Below are 17321 nucleotides of genomic sequence, written 5' to 3' on the forward strand. Positions count from 1 at the left end.
CCTTAGGCAGTACATAGTAACTAGAACAATGCAGATATTAACATGTAGTCCCTGAGTAAAAGCCGCCACACACGATGAACGAACGGTTCAATACTCACAGCATGCATACAGACTAGGATGGGAAAATAAACATTTTGAAGCTACCACACACGATTAATAATACTGACTTCGTCACTATGTTAATAGAAAATCAAGCTCACTTTGATGTCAATATACTGAACAATCAATATAACCCATATTTTGTTGTACTGTATCAGTACTCTGTACCTTTCACAGCAATAAATCTTATCAATCAATCGCTCACCCATCCACGATCAGTAACATTGATCAGTGCCAAATATTGACCGTGGGGAGGGGTCTAGGAAAATAATGCAATCAGTAGTTACGGCGTACAATAAAGGGAGATGGTGTATTTTGCCACACACTGAGAAACTAATTTAACATCTATACCGTATGTACTGAGAAATGTGAATAATACAAGATTTAAAAATTAAAAAAAATAATAATCATATAAGTATATAATGACTACTAGGCTTTTTAGAACCTTGGTGCAAATTAAAAATATTCACGGGGAATAAAAATAACATTATCCCATTGTTTAATCACGTGATTTGCTCGGTCAACATGATAGGTTTTGGATTTTGATATAATTTTGCACTAAGGGGACAATGTGATGCCGCTGCCGCGCCACGAACTGTTCATGGAACGAGTAATTTCTAGTGGATTCTAATATCAAGCAACAGTCATTCATGATGGTAATACGGATGTTCTTAAAATAACATTTAGTAAGGAACAAGTACCGAGAGAAATTAATATGCTAAAACAAGAATTATAAAGGCGACCAAAGAAAAGGTATGCCAGCACTTAAAGCCAAATTTGACTTATTGAGAAACAGCGATGGAAACCCACGAGCATAGTACATTCCGTGTATATCACAATTAGGTATATTAGGTAAATACTTAAATATTTGGAACGACTTAGACAAAGAGATGGTGCATGAGAAAAACATTCGTGTGTGTAAAGGTAGACTTGATAAATGTGGATATGGAGACAGGACAACACGAGCATTGCTCAATTCCTGTATACTACAAATAGGTAAATACACGGAGACGGGACCCCACGAGCATAGCTCATTTCCTGTATATCTCTCTCTCTCACACACGCAGACACACACACACACCAAAAAGAGAAGGAGAAGTTTTTTTTACAAAGTAATAGGATTACAGGTACGAAAGTGGTACACAAACAGGATGGAATAAAAAGGAGGAAGGTAGTAGAACCATGTCATGACAAGTATATAAACAAGAAGATAAAGTTGATGTACTCAAATGTGGATGGAATGGTATCTAAATTACTAGAGATGAATGATTATGTCAGAGAAAATGAACCACAAATAATATGTCTAACTGAAACAAAATTAACACCAAGGATATCCAATGACATACTAAACTTAGAGGAATACAATATATGGAGAAGAGACAGAAATTTAAAAAAAGGAGGTGGAATTATAATATTAACTAAGAAAAATCTAAAAGACAATGAAATAAAACTAGATATACCATCACAAGTAGAAATGATTCCAGTAGAGATCAACACATCTGAAGGTAAAGTAATTGTAGCCAATTTGTACAAGCCACCCAGATCAAACACATGGGAAAGAGATGAATATGAGGACCTGCCAGAGAGTACAATTCAGAGTTTAAGATCATTACTACATAAAATGGAAGAGAAATCAGAAAGAATTATACTAACTGGGGATTTCAATACAAATATAAATTGGAATACTCTAGATATAATTAGCCAAGAAAGCTGTTGGGACCAAAAGCTCCTGGATCTCGTACAAGAGTTCTTCCTAACGCAACATGTGAGGGAAACCACCAGAAAAAGAGGACTTGATGTACCTTCAGTGCTAGATCTAATATTTACTAGGCAAGAAAATGATATTAACAGTTTAATATATCACCCTCCACTCGGCAAAAGCGATCATGCAGTACTAAATTATAACTTCAGGATAGCATATGACATAGTAAACAGCAATGACAGTTACAAAAAGAGCCTAAACTATAAAAAGGGAAATTATCAAGACCTAAAGAAGTATTTCTTAGAAGTTGATTGGGAAAATGAGCTTAGAGGACAAGATTTAAATGCTGTATATAAAAAATTCTGTGAATTTTATGAAATAGGAGTCCAGAAGTACATCCCACAGCACAAAGAAGCAGATAAGAAAATACAGAAATGGTTCAATACATTATGTAAAAAATCAAAAGAAAGAAGAGATTTGTTGTGGAATAGATACAGAAGACATAATAGCGAAAGGGCGTATAATAATTACAAACAGGCAAGAAACGATTATACAAGGATAAGGAGGGAAGCCCAAAAACAGTTTGAGGAGGATATAATAAATAAAAGTAGTGATCAACCAAAGCTGTTTTACAGCTATATCAGAAGCAAAACCAAAGTAAAAGATATAATACAATCAATTACGGATGAGGGAATCACTTATACACAAGAGAAGGATATTTGTGAAGCACTAAATAAGAATTTCCAATTAGTTTTTGCAGAAGAAAAAAATTTTGAGAGGGACTATGTGGAACATGCATGTCCACACATACTACCAGATATACAAATAGCAGAAAAAGTAATACAGGAGGAGTTAAGTAGATTAGACAGAGGAAAAGCAAGTGGTCCTGATGAAATTTCATGTTGGGTACTACGAGAATGTGCAAAGGAGTTAAGTAAATCATTATTTTTAATTTTCAAAAAATCCTTGAGTCAAGGTAAACTACCTGATATTTGGAAAAAAGCAAATATTGTCCCCTTATTCAAGAAAGGAAATAGACAAAATCCACTCAACTACCGACCAGTATCACTGACCAGTGTTGTAAGCAAGGTATTAGAAAAGCTTATAAGAAAAGCTTGGGTAAACCATCTAGAAGAACACAGTATGATAACAGAAAGACAGTTTGGTTTCAGAAAAGGAAAATCATGTGTTACTAATCTGCTGAGCTACTATGACAGAGTAACAAACACAATACAGGAAAGGGAAGGATGGGTGGACAGTATCTATTTAGATTTCAAGAAAGCTTTTGACACAGTACCACACCAAAGACTTTTATGGAAACTGTACCATCAAGGAGGAATTCGAGGCAAACTATTTTGTTGGATGCAAGACTTTCTCATAAAAAGAGAAATGAGAACAGTACTAAGAGGAAACTACTCATCATGGAAAGAAGTGACAAGTGGAGTACCACAGGGTTCAGTGCTGGCACCAATCATGTTTTTAGTGTATATAAATGATATAAACAGTAACACTGGAAATGAGAGCTATCTGAATATGTTTGCAGATGATGCAAAAATACAAAGGAGAATTACTAACACAGACTCTTGTAAAGAGCTACAAGAAGAATTAAATAAACTTCATGAATGGAGTAGTACATGGCAAATGGAATTCAATGTGGACAAGTGTCATGTAATCAACTTTGGTAAAAGTGGAAAAAGACCTGATTGGGGTTATAAGTTAGGAAATAAAACCCTATACACATCAGAAAGAGAGAAAGACCTAGGTGTGATTATCAATAGCAGACTATCTCCGGCTGACCATATCAGCGAGAAGGTACAGAACATGTATACACTGCTTGCAAATATGAGAATAGCATTCACATACATAAATGAAGACATGCTAAGAAGGATAATAACATCATTCATTAGACCAACCCTGGAATATGCATCAGTAGTCTGGAGTCCTCATCTCAAAAAGCACATAGACAAGATTGAAAAAGTTCAAAGGGCCGCTACAAGATGGATACCAAGCTTAAGGGACCTAAGCTACGAAGAAAGACTAAATAAACTGAATCTACCAACACTACAGGAGCGAATGAAAAGAGGTGACATGATAATGCTATATAAGTGCATATCAGGGAAGGAGAAAATAGACATAAATGATTACTTAACACATGGAGAAGCATCAGCAAGAGGACACTGCAAAAAACTGCATAAGAAGAGAGGTGATAAAGACATAAGGAAATTCAGTTTCCCAAACAGAGCAATTGACCAATGGAATGCACTACCGAATGAAATAGTGTGTGCCAAAACAATTCACAAATTTAAGGATATATACGATAAATATGGTTTAAGACACGGGACAGTACGAGCTTGACTCATTCCTGTACAGATACAATTAGGTAAGAACAATTAGGTAAGAACAGACACACACACATACACACACACACACACACACACATACACACACACAGACACACACACACACACACACACGTTGAGGAGATTCTTGCAACTGCCAGATACTGTTACTCAACTCACGGAAGCTCTCTCACTGCAGGATTAAAGAATTCACTATACCTTCTGAGGAACTAATTACACACATACAACCCATTTTTTATACAAACTTTATTGCAATATCTGAGTAAAACTGTTGAACTAAATTACCAAATATTCATTTCCCATACTTACTCTCTCTCTGTCTCTTTCTTTCTAGTCACTTACAATTAGTTTAAGAAAACCATGTTTGCTTAAATTACAGACTTAAAACTAGCAAGATTTTAGTTTTCTACATGTCTGGGGGAAAAAAGAAAAGGAAAAATAAGATAATGGGGTAGAACGCAGAGAGAGAGGGTGGACAGGTGAATGGCAATGAGGAAAAAGAAGAAAAGTATATCAGAAGAGAAAATAAGAGAAAAGGAGTTGGGGGGGGTGAAGAAAGGCATGGAAAGGTTTGCCTCCTGTGGAAAAAAATAAGTAACATGAAAATTTGAAAAAGAGGAGAGACAAGACATTACAGACAAAAGCAGACAATAATTAACTTATTTTACCTTCTAAGGATGTATTACATTATTTTACTCTGACTGCCACAAAATTATTTTATTTTGATCCACTGAGGGAAATTTGTTTCAATAATTAAAGAGATAAAAACTGTCAACCTTTGAACCTTTTTCATCTCAATAAATATTGATTTAGCCTGAATGAAATGTTCACATGCATCCACAGTGATGAAAGCACTAACCCCTTGATTCCAATGATGCATTATCATTTTATTCTTATTATCTACAATGATTTTATTTAGCTTAGGGGAGACTTTTCGGGCTGAAAGGGTTAATTACTGCCTTCATTAATGAATAAGAGAGGCCTTTCCTAAGTTGAACAAAATCACCTGGAGATTATCACCATAAAAAAAAAAAGGAAAAAAAAAAAAAAGGAGGGGAAGGGGGACACTAGAGTAGTGAAGGGGAAAGGGGTTAAGAAATACAGGGAGAGAAGCTTTGTCTATTGCTTGGGCAAAATAAGTAATATGGTGAAATAAGTTTATACATAAGTAACACAGGCACAATGAGGAAGGGAAGATGGGGGGAGTATCTGTCATCATCCTAACCCATTGACCACTAATGCAGAGGGTGGGTAGGATGAGTATTGTGAGTGGCATAAGGAGCACTGTAACACCTATTCCTTAATCTACATAGTTTGCATATTACACCTATACATAACCTCTGGGTTATTCAAGTTGTTTTAATATCAACAAAGTGGGCATCAACAACATACAAAAGGATACCGAGGACTAATGTGCAAAATAAATCACTCACGATGAGGTTACAAAATCTCCAAAGACCCTGTCTTAACCCCTTCACTATAAGGATACCTTTTACTGTACTTTATATAGGCAATACTCAGATGATTATTTTTAACCTAGATGGGCCCCCCATAGCTATCAGTAAACAGACTGGCTCAGATCCTTCATTAAGAGCCATCTCCCCTAAACTTAATAAAATCATCTGGGGGGAAACAGGTTCGGAGCCATTGTACTGAGGAAAATGTCCAGGTAGACGAAGTCGATGGTCATTATTTTTGTATGAAATGTATGTTTGTATGTCTGTGTCGAAAACTCAAATCTCAGAAAGTACTGATTGTAGAATGAAAAGTTATTAATGGAGTCACAACTTGAATTCACATGTCACTCAACCAGCACTGGGAGTCATCCAGGATAAATATATAATGGTCAAGTTTTCACCTAACAGTATTATTACAGTCTACCTGACTCACACATGATGGGTAATCTTGTTAATTTTACTGTTGCCATCTCCACATGATTTTATTCAGCTTAGGTGCAAATTTTCATATAAGAAGGATCAGATATAGCTTGCAATAACCCCATCACTAGGAAAGAGGGTCTTAAAGTGAATAAAATGCAGCAGCCTGAGGTTACCTAAAATAATGAGAAAGGCTTACTTAGGTTAAAGGGGTTTCTGAGAAAATATGAGAGTTTTTATGAAGGCAAGTGTGTGTGTGTGTGTGTGTGTGTGTGTGTGTGTGTGTGTGTGTGTGTGTGTGTGTGTGTGTGTGTGTGTGTGTGTGTGTGTGTGTGTGTGTGTATTTACCTAGTTGTGATATGCAAGAAATGAGCTACGCTCTGTTTCTCAGTAAGTCAAATTTTGCTTTGAACTCATTCAAGTTTTTAAACTGGATGATCTCTTTGTCCAGGCTATTCCACAGGTCTATGCATCTATATGGAAAACTATAGTTCTTGATATCCTTCAAGCAACTTGGCTTTTTCAGTTTCATTCCATGTCCTCTTGTTACTTTCCTATCACATACAAACAGATCTTTTCTATCAGTTTTACCTACACTCCCATTATGGCCCTGAACACTGCAATCATGTTGCCCCTCTCTCTCCTTTCTTCTAAGGAAGGCAGATCCAGCTTTTCCAGCCTCTCTCCGTATGACAGATCTGCAAGGGTAGAGACCATCTTGGTTGCTGTTCTTTGTATCTCTCAATCTTGTTTATATCTTTCTTTTTGTGTGGGGACCACACTACTGCCGCATACTCCAACCTGGGGCGGATCATGGCCACTATCAATTTTTTTATCATCTCATCCATGTAATGGAATGCCACTCTTATGTTAGTCAAGAGATTGTACATCATTCTAACTATCTTGTTAATGTGTTTTTCAGGTGACAAACTATCCTGGACCAGCACTCCCAAATCTTTCTCTTCTCACACTTTTGTGACCAGTTCATTACCCACCATATAATTCAGTAATGGCCTCTTGGTACTTTTACCCATTTCCAGTATTTTACATTTTTTTTGCACTGAATTTCATTTCCCACATCCGGCTCCAATCATGAATCCTATCCAGGTCCTTCTGCAGGATTTTACAGTCTTCCTCAACTTCTACTCTCCTCAAGATCTTTGCATCATCAGCAAACAGACATGCATAACTGTTCATTCTATCTACCATAACGTTTATGTAAATCAGGAACATTACTGGCACTAACACCGAGCCCTGTGGGACTCCACTTGTTACTTCCCTCCATCCAGACATCTTGTCCTTTATTACTGTCTTCATTTGTCTGTCTCTCAAGAAGTCTCTTATCCACTCTAGTAGGTTTCCCTTCAGTCCTCCTATGTGCTCCAATTTCCACATTAGTCGCTTGTGGGGTTCCTTGTCAAAGGCTTTCTCCAAATCTAAATACTGTACACATAATCCACCCAGCTGTCTCTCTCCTGTAGCAAGTCAGTCGCTCTTAAGTAAAAGCTCAACAAGTTGGAAACACACAATCTTCCGCTTCTGAATCCATAATGACGTTTATTCAAAATGTTCATCTCCTCCAGATATTTTATCCATCTGTCTTTCAGAATTCTCTCACACAATTTTGTGATTATGCGGGTCAGGGACACTGGTCTATAAGTCTGGGGTTCTTCCTTTTTTCCCTTATAAATTGGTACCACACTGGCCCTCTTCCATTCCCAAGGCACTTTCCCTTCTTCCAGAGAACACACAATTAAACCGTGAATCTTATCCATCAGTTGTTCTCTTCATTCCTTCAGTATCCAATTAGAGATTCCATCCAGTCCTGGGGCTTTCCTTACATCTTAAGATTCCAGTAATTTATACACTTCCTGCACTTCCACTTTTATATCTTTTTCACTACATTTCTAGTGTGTGTGTGTGTGTGTGTGTGTGTGTGTGTGTGTGTGTGTGTGTGTATGTCATACCTAATTGTATCTTTACAGGAATGAGTCAAGCTCGTACTGTCCCATGTATTAAACCATTTTTATAATACATATCCTTAAATTTATGACTTGTTTTGACACACACGATTTCATTCGGTAGTGCACTCCACTGATCAACTGCCCTATTTGGGAAACTGAAATTCCTTTCATCTCTATCACCTCCCATTTCATGTAGTTTTTTTTGGCAGTGTCCTTTTGATGATGCTTCCCCTTACGTTATATATTCATTTATGTCTATCTTCTCTTTCCCTGAGATCCATTTATATAGCATAATCATGTCTCCTCTTTTCCTTCTCTCCTGTAGTATTGGTAGATTCAATTTTTCTAGTCTTTCTTCGTAGCTTAGATCCCTTAAGCTTGGTACCAATCTTGTAGCAGCCCTTTGTACTTTTTCAGTCTCATGTATGTGTTTTTTGAGCTGAGGAGTTCAGACTATTGATGCATAGTCCAGGGTTGATCTGATGAATGATGTTATTATCTTTCTCAGCATGTCTTCATTTATATATATGAATACTGTTCCCATATTAGCATGCAGTGTATACATGTTCTGTACCTTCTCACTGATGTAGGCAGTCAGAGATAGTCTGTTACTGATGATCACTCTTAGATCTTCCACGTTTTCTGATATGTGTAGGGTTGAACTTCGTAACTTACAATCCCTGTCTGGTCATTTATGACTTTTACCAACTTAATTACAGTAAAAGTCCTGTAATCCAAATCGCAGGGAATTGAGGGTCTTTCAGACTTTTTTTTTTTTTTTTTTTTTTTTTTTTTTTTTTTTTGAGGGACCTTTAAAAACATTAGAAATATGTACATGATCATTAAATAAACACTTACAGTGATATGCATTATTGTTTTATTCACTGAAAATGCACAGAAATGTAGATGAATAGTGGCAGGCAGGTAAGTCCAAGGGCAAGCCCAAGCCAGATAAATCGTCAAAGCCCAGAAAATTTCGAAAAATTTCACGCTGAAAAATTCGGAGTATTGGGATATTCAGATTATTGGTGGTCGGATTGGAGGACTTTTGCTGTACATGACACTTGTCCACATTGAATTCCATTTGCCATTTATTGCTCCGCTCATGAAATTTATTTAATTCTTCTTGTAGCTCTCTGCAAGAATCTCTTCCAGCAATTCTCCTTTGTATTTTTGCATCATCAGCAAACATAACAGATAGCTTCCATTTCCAGTGTTACTGTTTGTGTCATTTATATACACTAAAAACATATTTGATGCCAGCACTGAGCCCTGTGGAACTCCACTAGTCACTTCTCTACATGATGAGTAGTTTCCCCTTAGTATTGTTCTCATTACTCTTTTTCTGAGAAAATCCTGCATTCAACAGCACAGGTTACCTTAGATTCCTCCTTGATGGTAAAGTTTCCACAAAAGTCTGGTGTGGTACTTCATCAAATGCTTTATTGAAATCTAAATAGATACTCTCCACCCATCCTTCTCTTTTCTGTAATGTTTCTGTAACACTGTCATAGTAGCTTAATTGATTAGTACCACATGATTTTCCTTTTCTAAAACCGAACTGCCCTTCTGTTGTCATATTGTATTCTTCTAGATGGTTAACCCAGACTTATCTTATCAGCTTTTCTAGTATCTTACAACATGTGTGTGTGTGTGGGGGGGGGGGAAGGTAATGTGGATGAGGATGTACTACTGTGGTCAACAATCCTTTTCATCATCATCATCATCTACACCTGGCATTTCAAATTCTTGATGAGGCTAAACTATAAACATTCCAACTATCATAAATGTTACTGGTTACAGTAGTTCAGCAAAGATCTCTTCAGGTTCTGGCAGTGTTTCAAGACACTGTAAATGAATTACTGACCACAAGTGTATGCTAAAATTTATCCCCTCCAATCCAGTTGTGTATTTTTTATCATATTCCTGCTATTACCAGATGATAAGCCCATTCAAAGTGGAAAGGCTAGATACAGCTGTTAACTTCTTTACTACAAGATATCCTTCCTGAGTTGAGCCCGAATCATCTGGTCTTAACAGGAATACACTTAAAAATACATCAGTAGACTCAGTTTACAGTTTTCTACTCATCCCTAAACAGAAGCACTGAGGGTCAATACTGTACCACTTCAGTCACTGGCAGTTCCCTGTCTTAAAACTATGATCTTAGGGTTCTTTCAGATTAATTAGGTTGCTAACTTTTATCAATCTTTTATCAAAAGCAAAAGAACTGGATGGGATCAGGTAATCTCATACTGCTCATTTTTAAGTGTAGGCATTGGCAGTACATTTCATTTAAGGATCCAGGCTACTACTCCCAGTGGCATTACATTACTGAAATGCTTCCAATAACTTCGTGAGGATTAAACCTCTCCTCGTAGCAAAACTATCAACCAAGCTAGACGAATATAACCATTTGTTATTGTTGCTGTTGTGACCATGTAATAACCTTTTCAAACTGAGGACATTTTTTTCATATTCTTGAATTCTTCAGCCAGTTTTATTCAGCTATAGCACTCACCATCCACACACTCACTGGTGTGCTGCCTTCAAGTGACTCTACACTGAATGACAAGAAAAATGGTTTCCTGTAACTCAAGAAACCACTTTAAATGTCAGGTGGTAACCATATAACCAAAGATGCCCAGTGGTTTAGTGGGTTACTCAAACCACATGGGGCCTGTATAAGCAAATCTAAAGGATGGTTAGGGCTTACTGCTCACTAAATGTCAATCAGGGGTAAAGTAAGGCTAGTCACTCTTGCCTTGAATGTTGAGAAATGAGTAGTCTAGCCCCATTATGCCCTATGCTCCTGATGAAAAAAGAAAAAAAAATAAATAAATAAAAAATAGTGACTGGATGACAGAGAAGGATAGTTAGAACTAGCTGTAAATGTTAGATGTAAGTTTATGTTTAAAGACCACTGATCATGCTAGCATGCACTTCAGTCATAAACATTCATGAATGAACTAAGGAACTGTAAACCATGAGTCTACCTTCATGGGTTTACACATGGGGCAGATCACCACCACCACCACTACCACCACATACCTACTCCACCTACCAAATCTATTTCACTTCCTCTGCTGTTTGTGACTCTGGTGTGGGATTTTTAAAACATATTTATTACTGATTCTCTGTTGTAACCATGACTTGTTCTGCAGGGAGGACAAGATGCTGATAGTGCCCATGTCTCCAGTTTTTCATACAGAAAAACAAGTCTTAGTTACGAGAGAGAAATGATCTTATACTTGTTTTCTGTAGGAAGATCAAGATCAATAAAAGCAAAATGCAGAATCTTCCCATGTCTCTAGTTCTTCTTGGGGAAAAAAAAAAAATATCCAAGTTATGACAGGGAATTGATGTTTAATATATCTGAGAATCCCACCCCTGATCCATATTCTCATCGGTTAATTCTTTCAGACTGGTGACATGTTTTACTCAATTTAGTCTTGCTACCTCTACATGATGCTATCCAGCTTTGAGGAGACATCTTGTTGCGAAGGGATAAATGAAATCTAACCTCTTCAGCACAAAAAGTCTCAACTGAATAAAAATGCCTGGAAATAGCAAGGATTAAATTTAAAATACATCATCAGACTGATGGGGCTAGAGATGCTTCCCAGCACCTCCTCCTAGCTGGTTTATTCTCCCTATGGCACACTAATATCTACTCTTATGTTATTTACACTCTGCTGACAGAACAAAAAAAAATGCCGGAACAAAATAAAATACTAAGGAAAAGATACCAGAAAGTCTATCACCTGAGGGGAAAATGGCCCTGTAATTGTGGGTTGTATTTAAAGTGACTTGGAGATTTTGTGCACATCTTCATTAGAAATTTATTCTACATATTACACCTCAATATCCTCTTGACACCTCTTCTTTGGCAATTTATTCAGAATATTATACTCCAATATCCACATGTACATTACTGATCCATGCTATGTTGACATTAAAACAACACAAACAGCATACAAGAGAATGTTAATGGGAAATATGCAAAATTTATCACTAGGAAAACAATGCTACAAACCCTCTTATACCATCAAGAATGCAGCCCTGAGACTGTGACTGATTGTGACTGATCCAGGTGGAGAAGGGAGGGATGCTGCCTCTTCTGTTAAAATACTGAGAATGCTTAACCCTTTCACTACCATGACATCCATTTTGTTTGTCTTTGTACCTATTCATGATTTCATTCACCTTAGGAGAGACTTTCTGAGCTGGAGGGGTTGCATACAGTCCTCATCAATCCCTTTACAATTCAATATCACCCCTAAACTGAAAATGTCGTCTGTAGGTTGCAAGAATAAAATAAAGGAGTATGTCATTAGACTGAAGAGACTGACAGAGTTTGCATGCATGTGTTTGGTGGGGGCACTCACCATCCACTCACTCGATGTAGTGCTGCTCTCAGGTATCTGCCCTTTCCTTTCTTCCTTCTTTCTATTCTTCCTCTTCTGTCTCTCTTTCCTTCCTTCTTGCTTCTTCCTTCTGTCTATGGGCAACTCTACATTGAGTGACAAGCCAAATGGTTTCCTGTACACCAGGAAACCAGTTACTATGCTGGGTGGTAAACATATAATCAAATTATGGAGCCCGGTGGCTTAGTGGGCAATTAAGATGCTCCAATCAGATCGAGCCTGTGCAGGTTTATCCCCAAGAAATGGTTGGGGTTTATAGTTCACGTTATGCCACTCAGGGATGAGTGAGGCTGGTCACTCTCATCTTAAATGTCAGGACCAACTCGCCTAGCCCTGGGCTCCTACAGTACTCATGGGGTAACACTGGATTAGATGATGAATGGATGGATGGTGTTTTTATGTGTGTGTGTCCAGATTACAGTGCAGATATGTTTCTATATGCACCAGTGTACAAGATGAGGTGTAGGCTATGTTTTCTTACACAGTAGAACAGATTGGCACTTTTCTAGACCTTACACTAGTACAGATAAGTCTAAAAAATAATACACCTAATACATTATTTGAAATAAAGATAAATCATGATTACACTTAAAATTCAGTAAGGAACAAGATCATTACAATTCAAAGGTCAGTGACCATCACTATAATTCAATAATGAAAAACTATCATGATTATGTTAATTATCAAGAAAGCAACTCATTACATATGGTACCAGGAACTGATGAAGAAACCATGTATAATTTTAAACAAAATAGCAGAGTAATAAATACCACAAAAAATAAAAATAGACAAAGATGTATGTTCACATAATCAAAATGATCTATTAACATGCCCACCTAAAGAAAGCAATAAAATAAATAATATGCCAACACTGGAACTGCCATTCACTTAAATTCCTGTTTACACACCTACACACATCTGATCTCAGCCAAGTAATACAGTATCAGTTAAAAATTTCATTAATATACTGTACTGTATATAGAAGGCATACATTTTACATCACACAAGCCAAATATTTTCATTATCCCCTTGAATTCAAGGCACATTTTTGCATCATATTCTTGCTACCACCAGAGAATTTTATTCAATTGACAAAAGATCTCCTGTACTGAAGCAATTAGCAAAAGCTGTACCCAGCCTCTCCAGTTTGAAAATTCTTTTATGTTGAATAAAGTCATAGAAAGTATCATAAGTATATCAATAACTCCTGTATGTCTATGGGATGGATGAAGTGGTTAAGGATCAATCCTGCAAATTATCATGACAGAATATACCAACACACTTTTACATGACATGAGTGTGAAGAATAGCTTATATATGACTGAAAATTTTTCATCTATAAATGGAATCCCATGGGAGATGTTGTATGCTGATGATTTGGTGTTGAAAGCAGAAAGTGAAAGGGAGGTGGAGGAAAGACTTAAGAAGTGGAAAGGTGGTATGGGGCACAAGGGCTTGAGAGTAAAAGCAAATAAAACAAAGGTGAGGGAATCTAGGGTTGGTGGCAGTATTGTCAAAGAAGAGGGGAAAGAGGCTATGTGCAGTTTGCCATAAGGGCGTGGGGAGTAATTCCACCTTGCGCAGTGATTGCAATAAGTAGGTGCATAAGAGATGTGGTGGGATTAGAGGTAGACTGTGAGATAATGCTGATTTCATGTGTGCAATGTGTCGGAAAAAGCATGTGAAGACTGTCAGGCATGAATGGATCGAGCTTGCTGGTAAGTCTCTCGAATGTGTGGAAGAGTTTTGTTATTTGGGAGACGTTATGTGCAGGAGGTGGGGCTGCAGCTAGCTCTATGGCTAGAGCAAGGAGTGGCTGGAAGTTCAAGGAGCTGTTGCCTCTCCTGACAGTTGGACAGATCTGCTCCATGCTAAGGGATCTTTGTATGTGACATGTGTTAGGAGTGCAAAATTGTATGGTAGTGAGACCTGGGCAGTAATGGAAGAGGATATTCCCAGGCTCAAACATACAGAAATAACAACGATTAGGTGGATGTGCAGTGCATCCTTGAATGAGAGGCCTGAGGGAGGGGGAGGCATGTTTATGATCAAAGAGTTAAGAGGAAGGATGAGGCTGGAGTATGGTGTTGTGATGAGGAGAGGTAGATTGAGATGGTTTGGGCATGTGGAGAGGATGGGGGACAACTATTGGGTGCAGAAAAAGAGAAGTGTTATTGCTGGGGGTAGGGGTGCGAGAGGCAGACCAAAAAAGACCTGGGACGAGGTCATAGAGTGTGACCTCAGGGATACAGGGCTGAATAGGGAGGCTGCCAGAGATCGAGCAGCATGGACAGCTGCCATTAAGTGACCAAGGCTGACGCATGCTAGCATGTTGGAGCCTTTAAAAATGAAACAAAAATTAAATCCCTTCTAATAACTATGAAATTTTGGTAAATGTTGCAGCTAAACATTTACTTTTTTAACAGTTGTAATATCAACTTAAAAATGCACAAAAGTAACTAACCATTAGGTTTCATTAAAATGGCAGCAAGAGCAATGGAAGAAAAAGTAGAATATAATAATAATAATAATAATAATAATAATAACAATAATAAGTCATAATAATAATGGTGGAATGAATTAATTAGCTCTTTCCAGTGCACAAATAATTAGACTGAGGAGCAACATGACAGCAGATGGTGAATAAGAAGACACATTCAGTTACAAAACTGGAAAGAAGGAGGATATGAGTCTTTGTAAGGAACAGGAGATGGAAAGTGAAGTAACATCAGCAAGAGAGAGAGAGTAGGAGAGGAAAGAACAGACCAGCCATTTTAAGAACATAATTGCTAGATGGGATAGGCAACATATTAGACTTCATAAAGATCATGTTTATGACTGATGGAGAGCAGCAATGAGTCCACTAGGATCATCAAAGAGAAAACAGTCATAAATGCAGGAAGTTCAGAATATTCAAGTAAGTCCAAAATGAGGCATGGTAATCATGGATGAGTCCAAGAAGTCCAAGAATATCCATCCTATAATTGGTGCGGCCTCAGGACACTCTGCACTTGCCCTCTGGACTCAGGTTTCCATCAGCCTTCTCAATCTCCAAAATGACCCGTGTGAAGATGTCACTCACAGACTGCCCAGAGAAAAGACATCTATGAGATTACAATAGTTACATATCTCTATTTTCAGCAAAACATGACTTATAAAGATATATATAGTAAAACCTTGACATAACGTACTTCAATAGACTGGAATTCGCTTTTAGTGGAATTGAGGACTATTGGACTAAATTCTTATACTCTATATCAGAAAAAGTGCAATAAAGCCAGAAGCAGTCCAGACTGCCTGACCACTTCAGCTATGGTCACCACAATAAGGTAAATAAAAGACATGTTTATCAGCGTACAGTACAGTCCAGTAACTATTATTTATATTACACGATCTGATTATTGTAGTGATTGTATAATGTAGTACAGTAATGCAGTGGTAGTGAAAACAGTTTAAAACGGTTGGTGCAATTCGGACTAATGTCTGATATATCGGAAAAACTCTGGGTTATCAGAAGGAAGTCCAGATGTCATTTTTCTCGGAATTTCGCTTTTTACAGAATGGCTTGGGACCCAATTAGTCCGTTATAGTGAGATTTACTGTACATTTGTTAGTGCAGATACAGCTCAATATAAAACTGCTAATGCATTCCTGTTAATGATGTAAAACTGAGAGAGAGAGCGAGAGAGAGAGATTGACTGATTTTAGTTCACTGAGCATTACCTGCCTAATACACTCACAACTCACTTTATGACAAGGTTACATCAAGTGAAAACCTATCACATCAATTATCATATAAGTAGGTTGACAATGTGGGTTCAGTGGGGTTACAATACCTATAAAAAAAAAGGGGGGGGGGGTTGCCCTTGATACCCCTCAGTAGCATCACACTTTTCACTAGGGGTAGCATTCTTGCCAGACATGATTTCCAAGTCTCAAGTTTCAGTTTTTAGGGAGGGAGGGGAAGTTTATCACTTCACTTAATATTGCACACTGCACTATTTGTTATGCAATTTGGCTGTTATCTGGAAATAGCAGTGGTGCTTCAGTGACCTTTCATGCACGAAATGGACTGAAAGGCAGACAATCACAGTGAATGTAAACACTGGGCAGTCATCTTGGCTCACTCAACTGACTGGGATGCTGTGTACACATGGAAGACATAATTTCCGAGTCAAAAGTTTCAGTATTTCACACAAAGAAGTTATAATTTCATTTAATATCGCACACTGCACTATTAGTAACGCACTTGCACAATTATTTGGTCTTAGCAATGGTTTGGCCATGTGGAGAGGATGGAGAGTGAGAGACTAACAAGGAGAGTGTATGCAAGTGAGGTGGAGGAGGGGAGAGGGATGGGGAGGCCGAGGATGAGACTGAAGGATGGAATGGAGAGGTATATGAGAGAGAGGGGTGTGAGCTGGGAGCAGGACAGTGAAATGTCATTGGACAGGATGACATGGAGGTGATTTGTTTGTGGCCACCCCTTACTGGATTGAGGTATCTGGCAACAGACAGATAGAGAGATAGCAATAGTGTTTCAATGGCCATTCATGCACAAAATGGAATGAAAGGCAGAAGATCACAGCAAATGCAAACACTGGGCAGCCATATTGGATCAGAAAGCTGACTGTCGGTTTGCATGCATCACTGAGTCCTCATGAGATTCTTGGAGGTGGCTGTTGCAATTATCATTCTAGTGAATTTGGCAAAAAAAATTTTATCATCAGTTCGTAATAAGGTCTAACTTTTAAATTATCGTTGTAGAAATTCATCACATAATGAAATGACATACTGTATCACGAGACTTGACTCTAATCATCCCATTGCATAAAGCCATTAACCCCTACACCGCGGGCATGTTTACCAATGTTTTGCGTGTGCCGCGGGGT

At 37.8% G+C, this 17321-nt stretch overlaps 1 protein-coding gene across 1 annotated transcript in view; it reads right to left on the reverse strand.

Moving 5' to 3' along the window:
- Positions 1-15174: 15174 nt before the first annotated feature.
- The window catches only part of Rheb (Ras homolog enriched in brain), a 74055-nt gene continuing 71908 nt past the window's right edge, over positions 15175-17321 (reverse strand). The window contains exon 5 of the mRNA XM_080272404.1: positions 15175-15514. Coding sequence (XP_080128530.1) covers positions 15425-15514 — 90 coding nt within the window. The 3' untranslated portion in view covers positions 15175-15424. The remainder of the gene's footprint in view (positions 15515-17321) is intronic.

Source organism: Coenobita brevimanus, chromosome 50 (genome assembly GCF_032717465.1).
Source record: "Coenobita brevimanus isolate Jiangsu-jjx chromosome 50, ASM3271746v2, whole genome shotgun sequence".
Taxonomy (NCBI): Eukaryota; Metazoa; Arthropoda; class Malacostraca; order Decapoda; family Coenobitidae; genus Coenobita; species Coenobita brevimanus.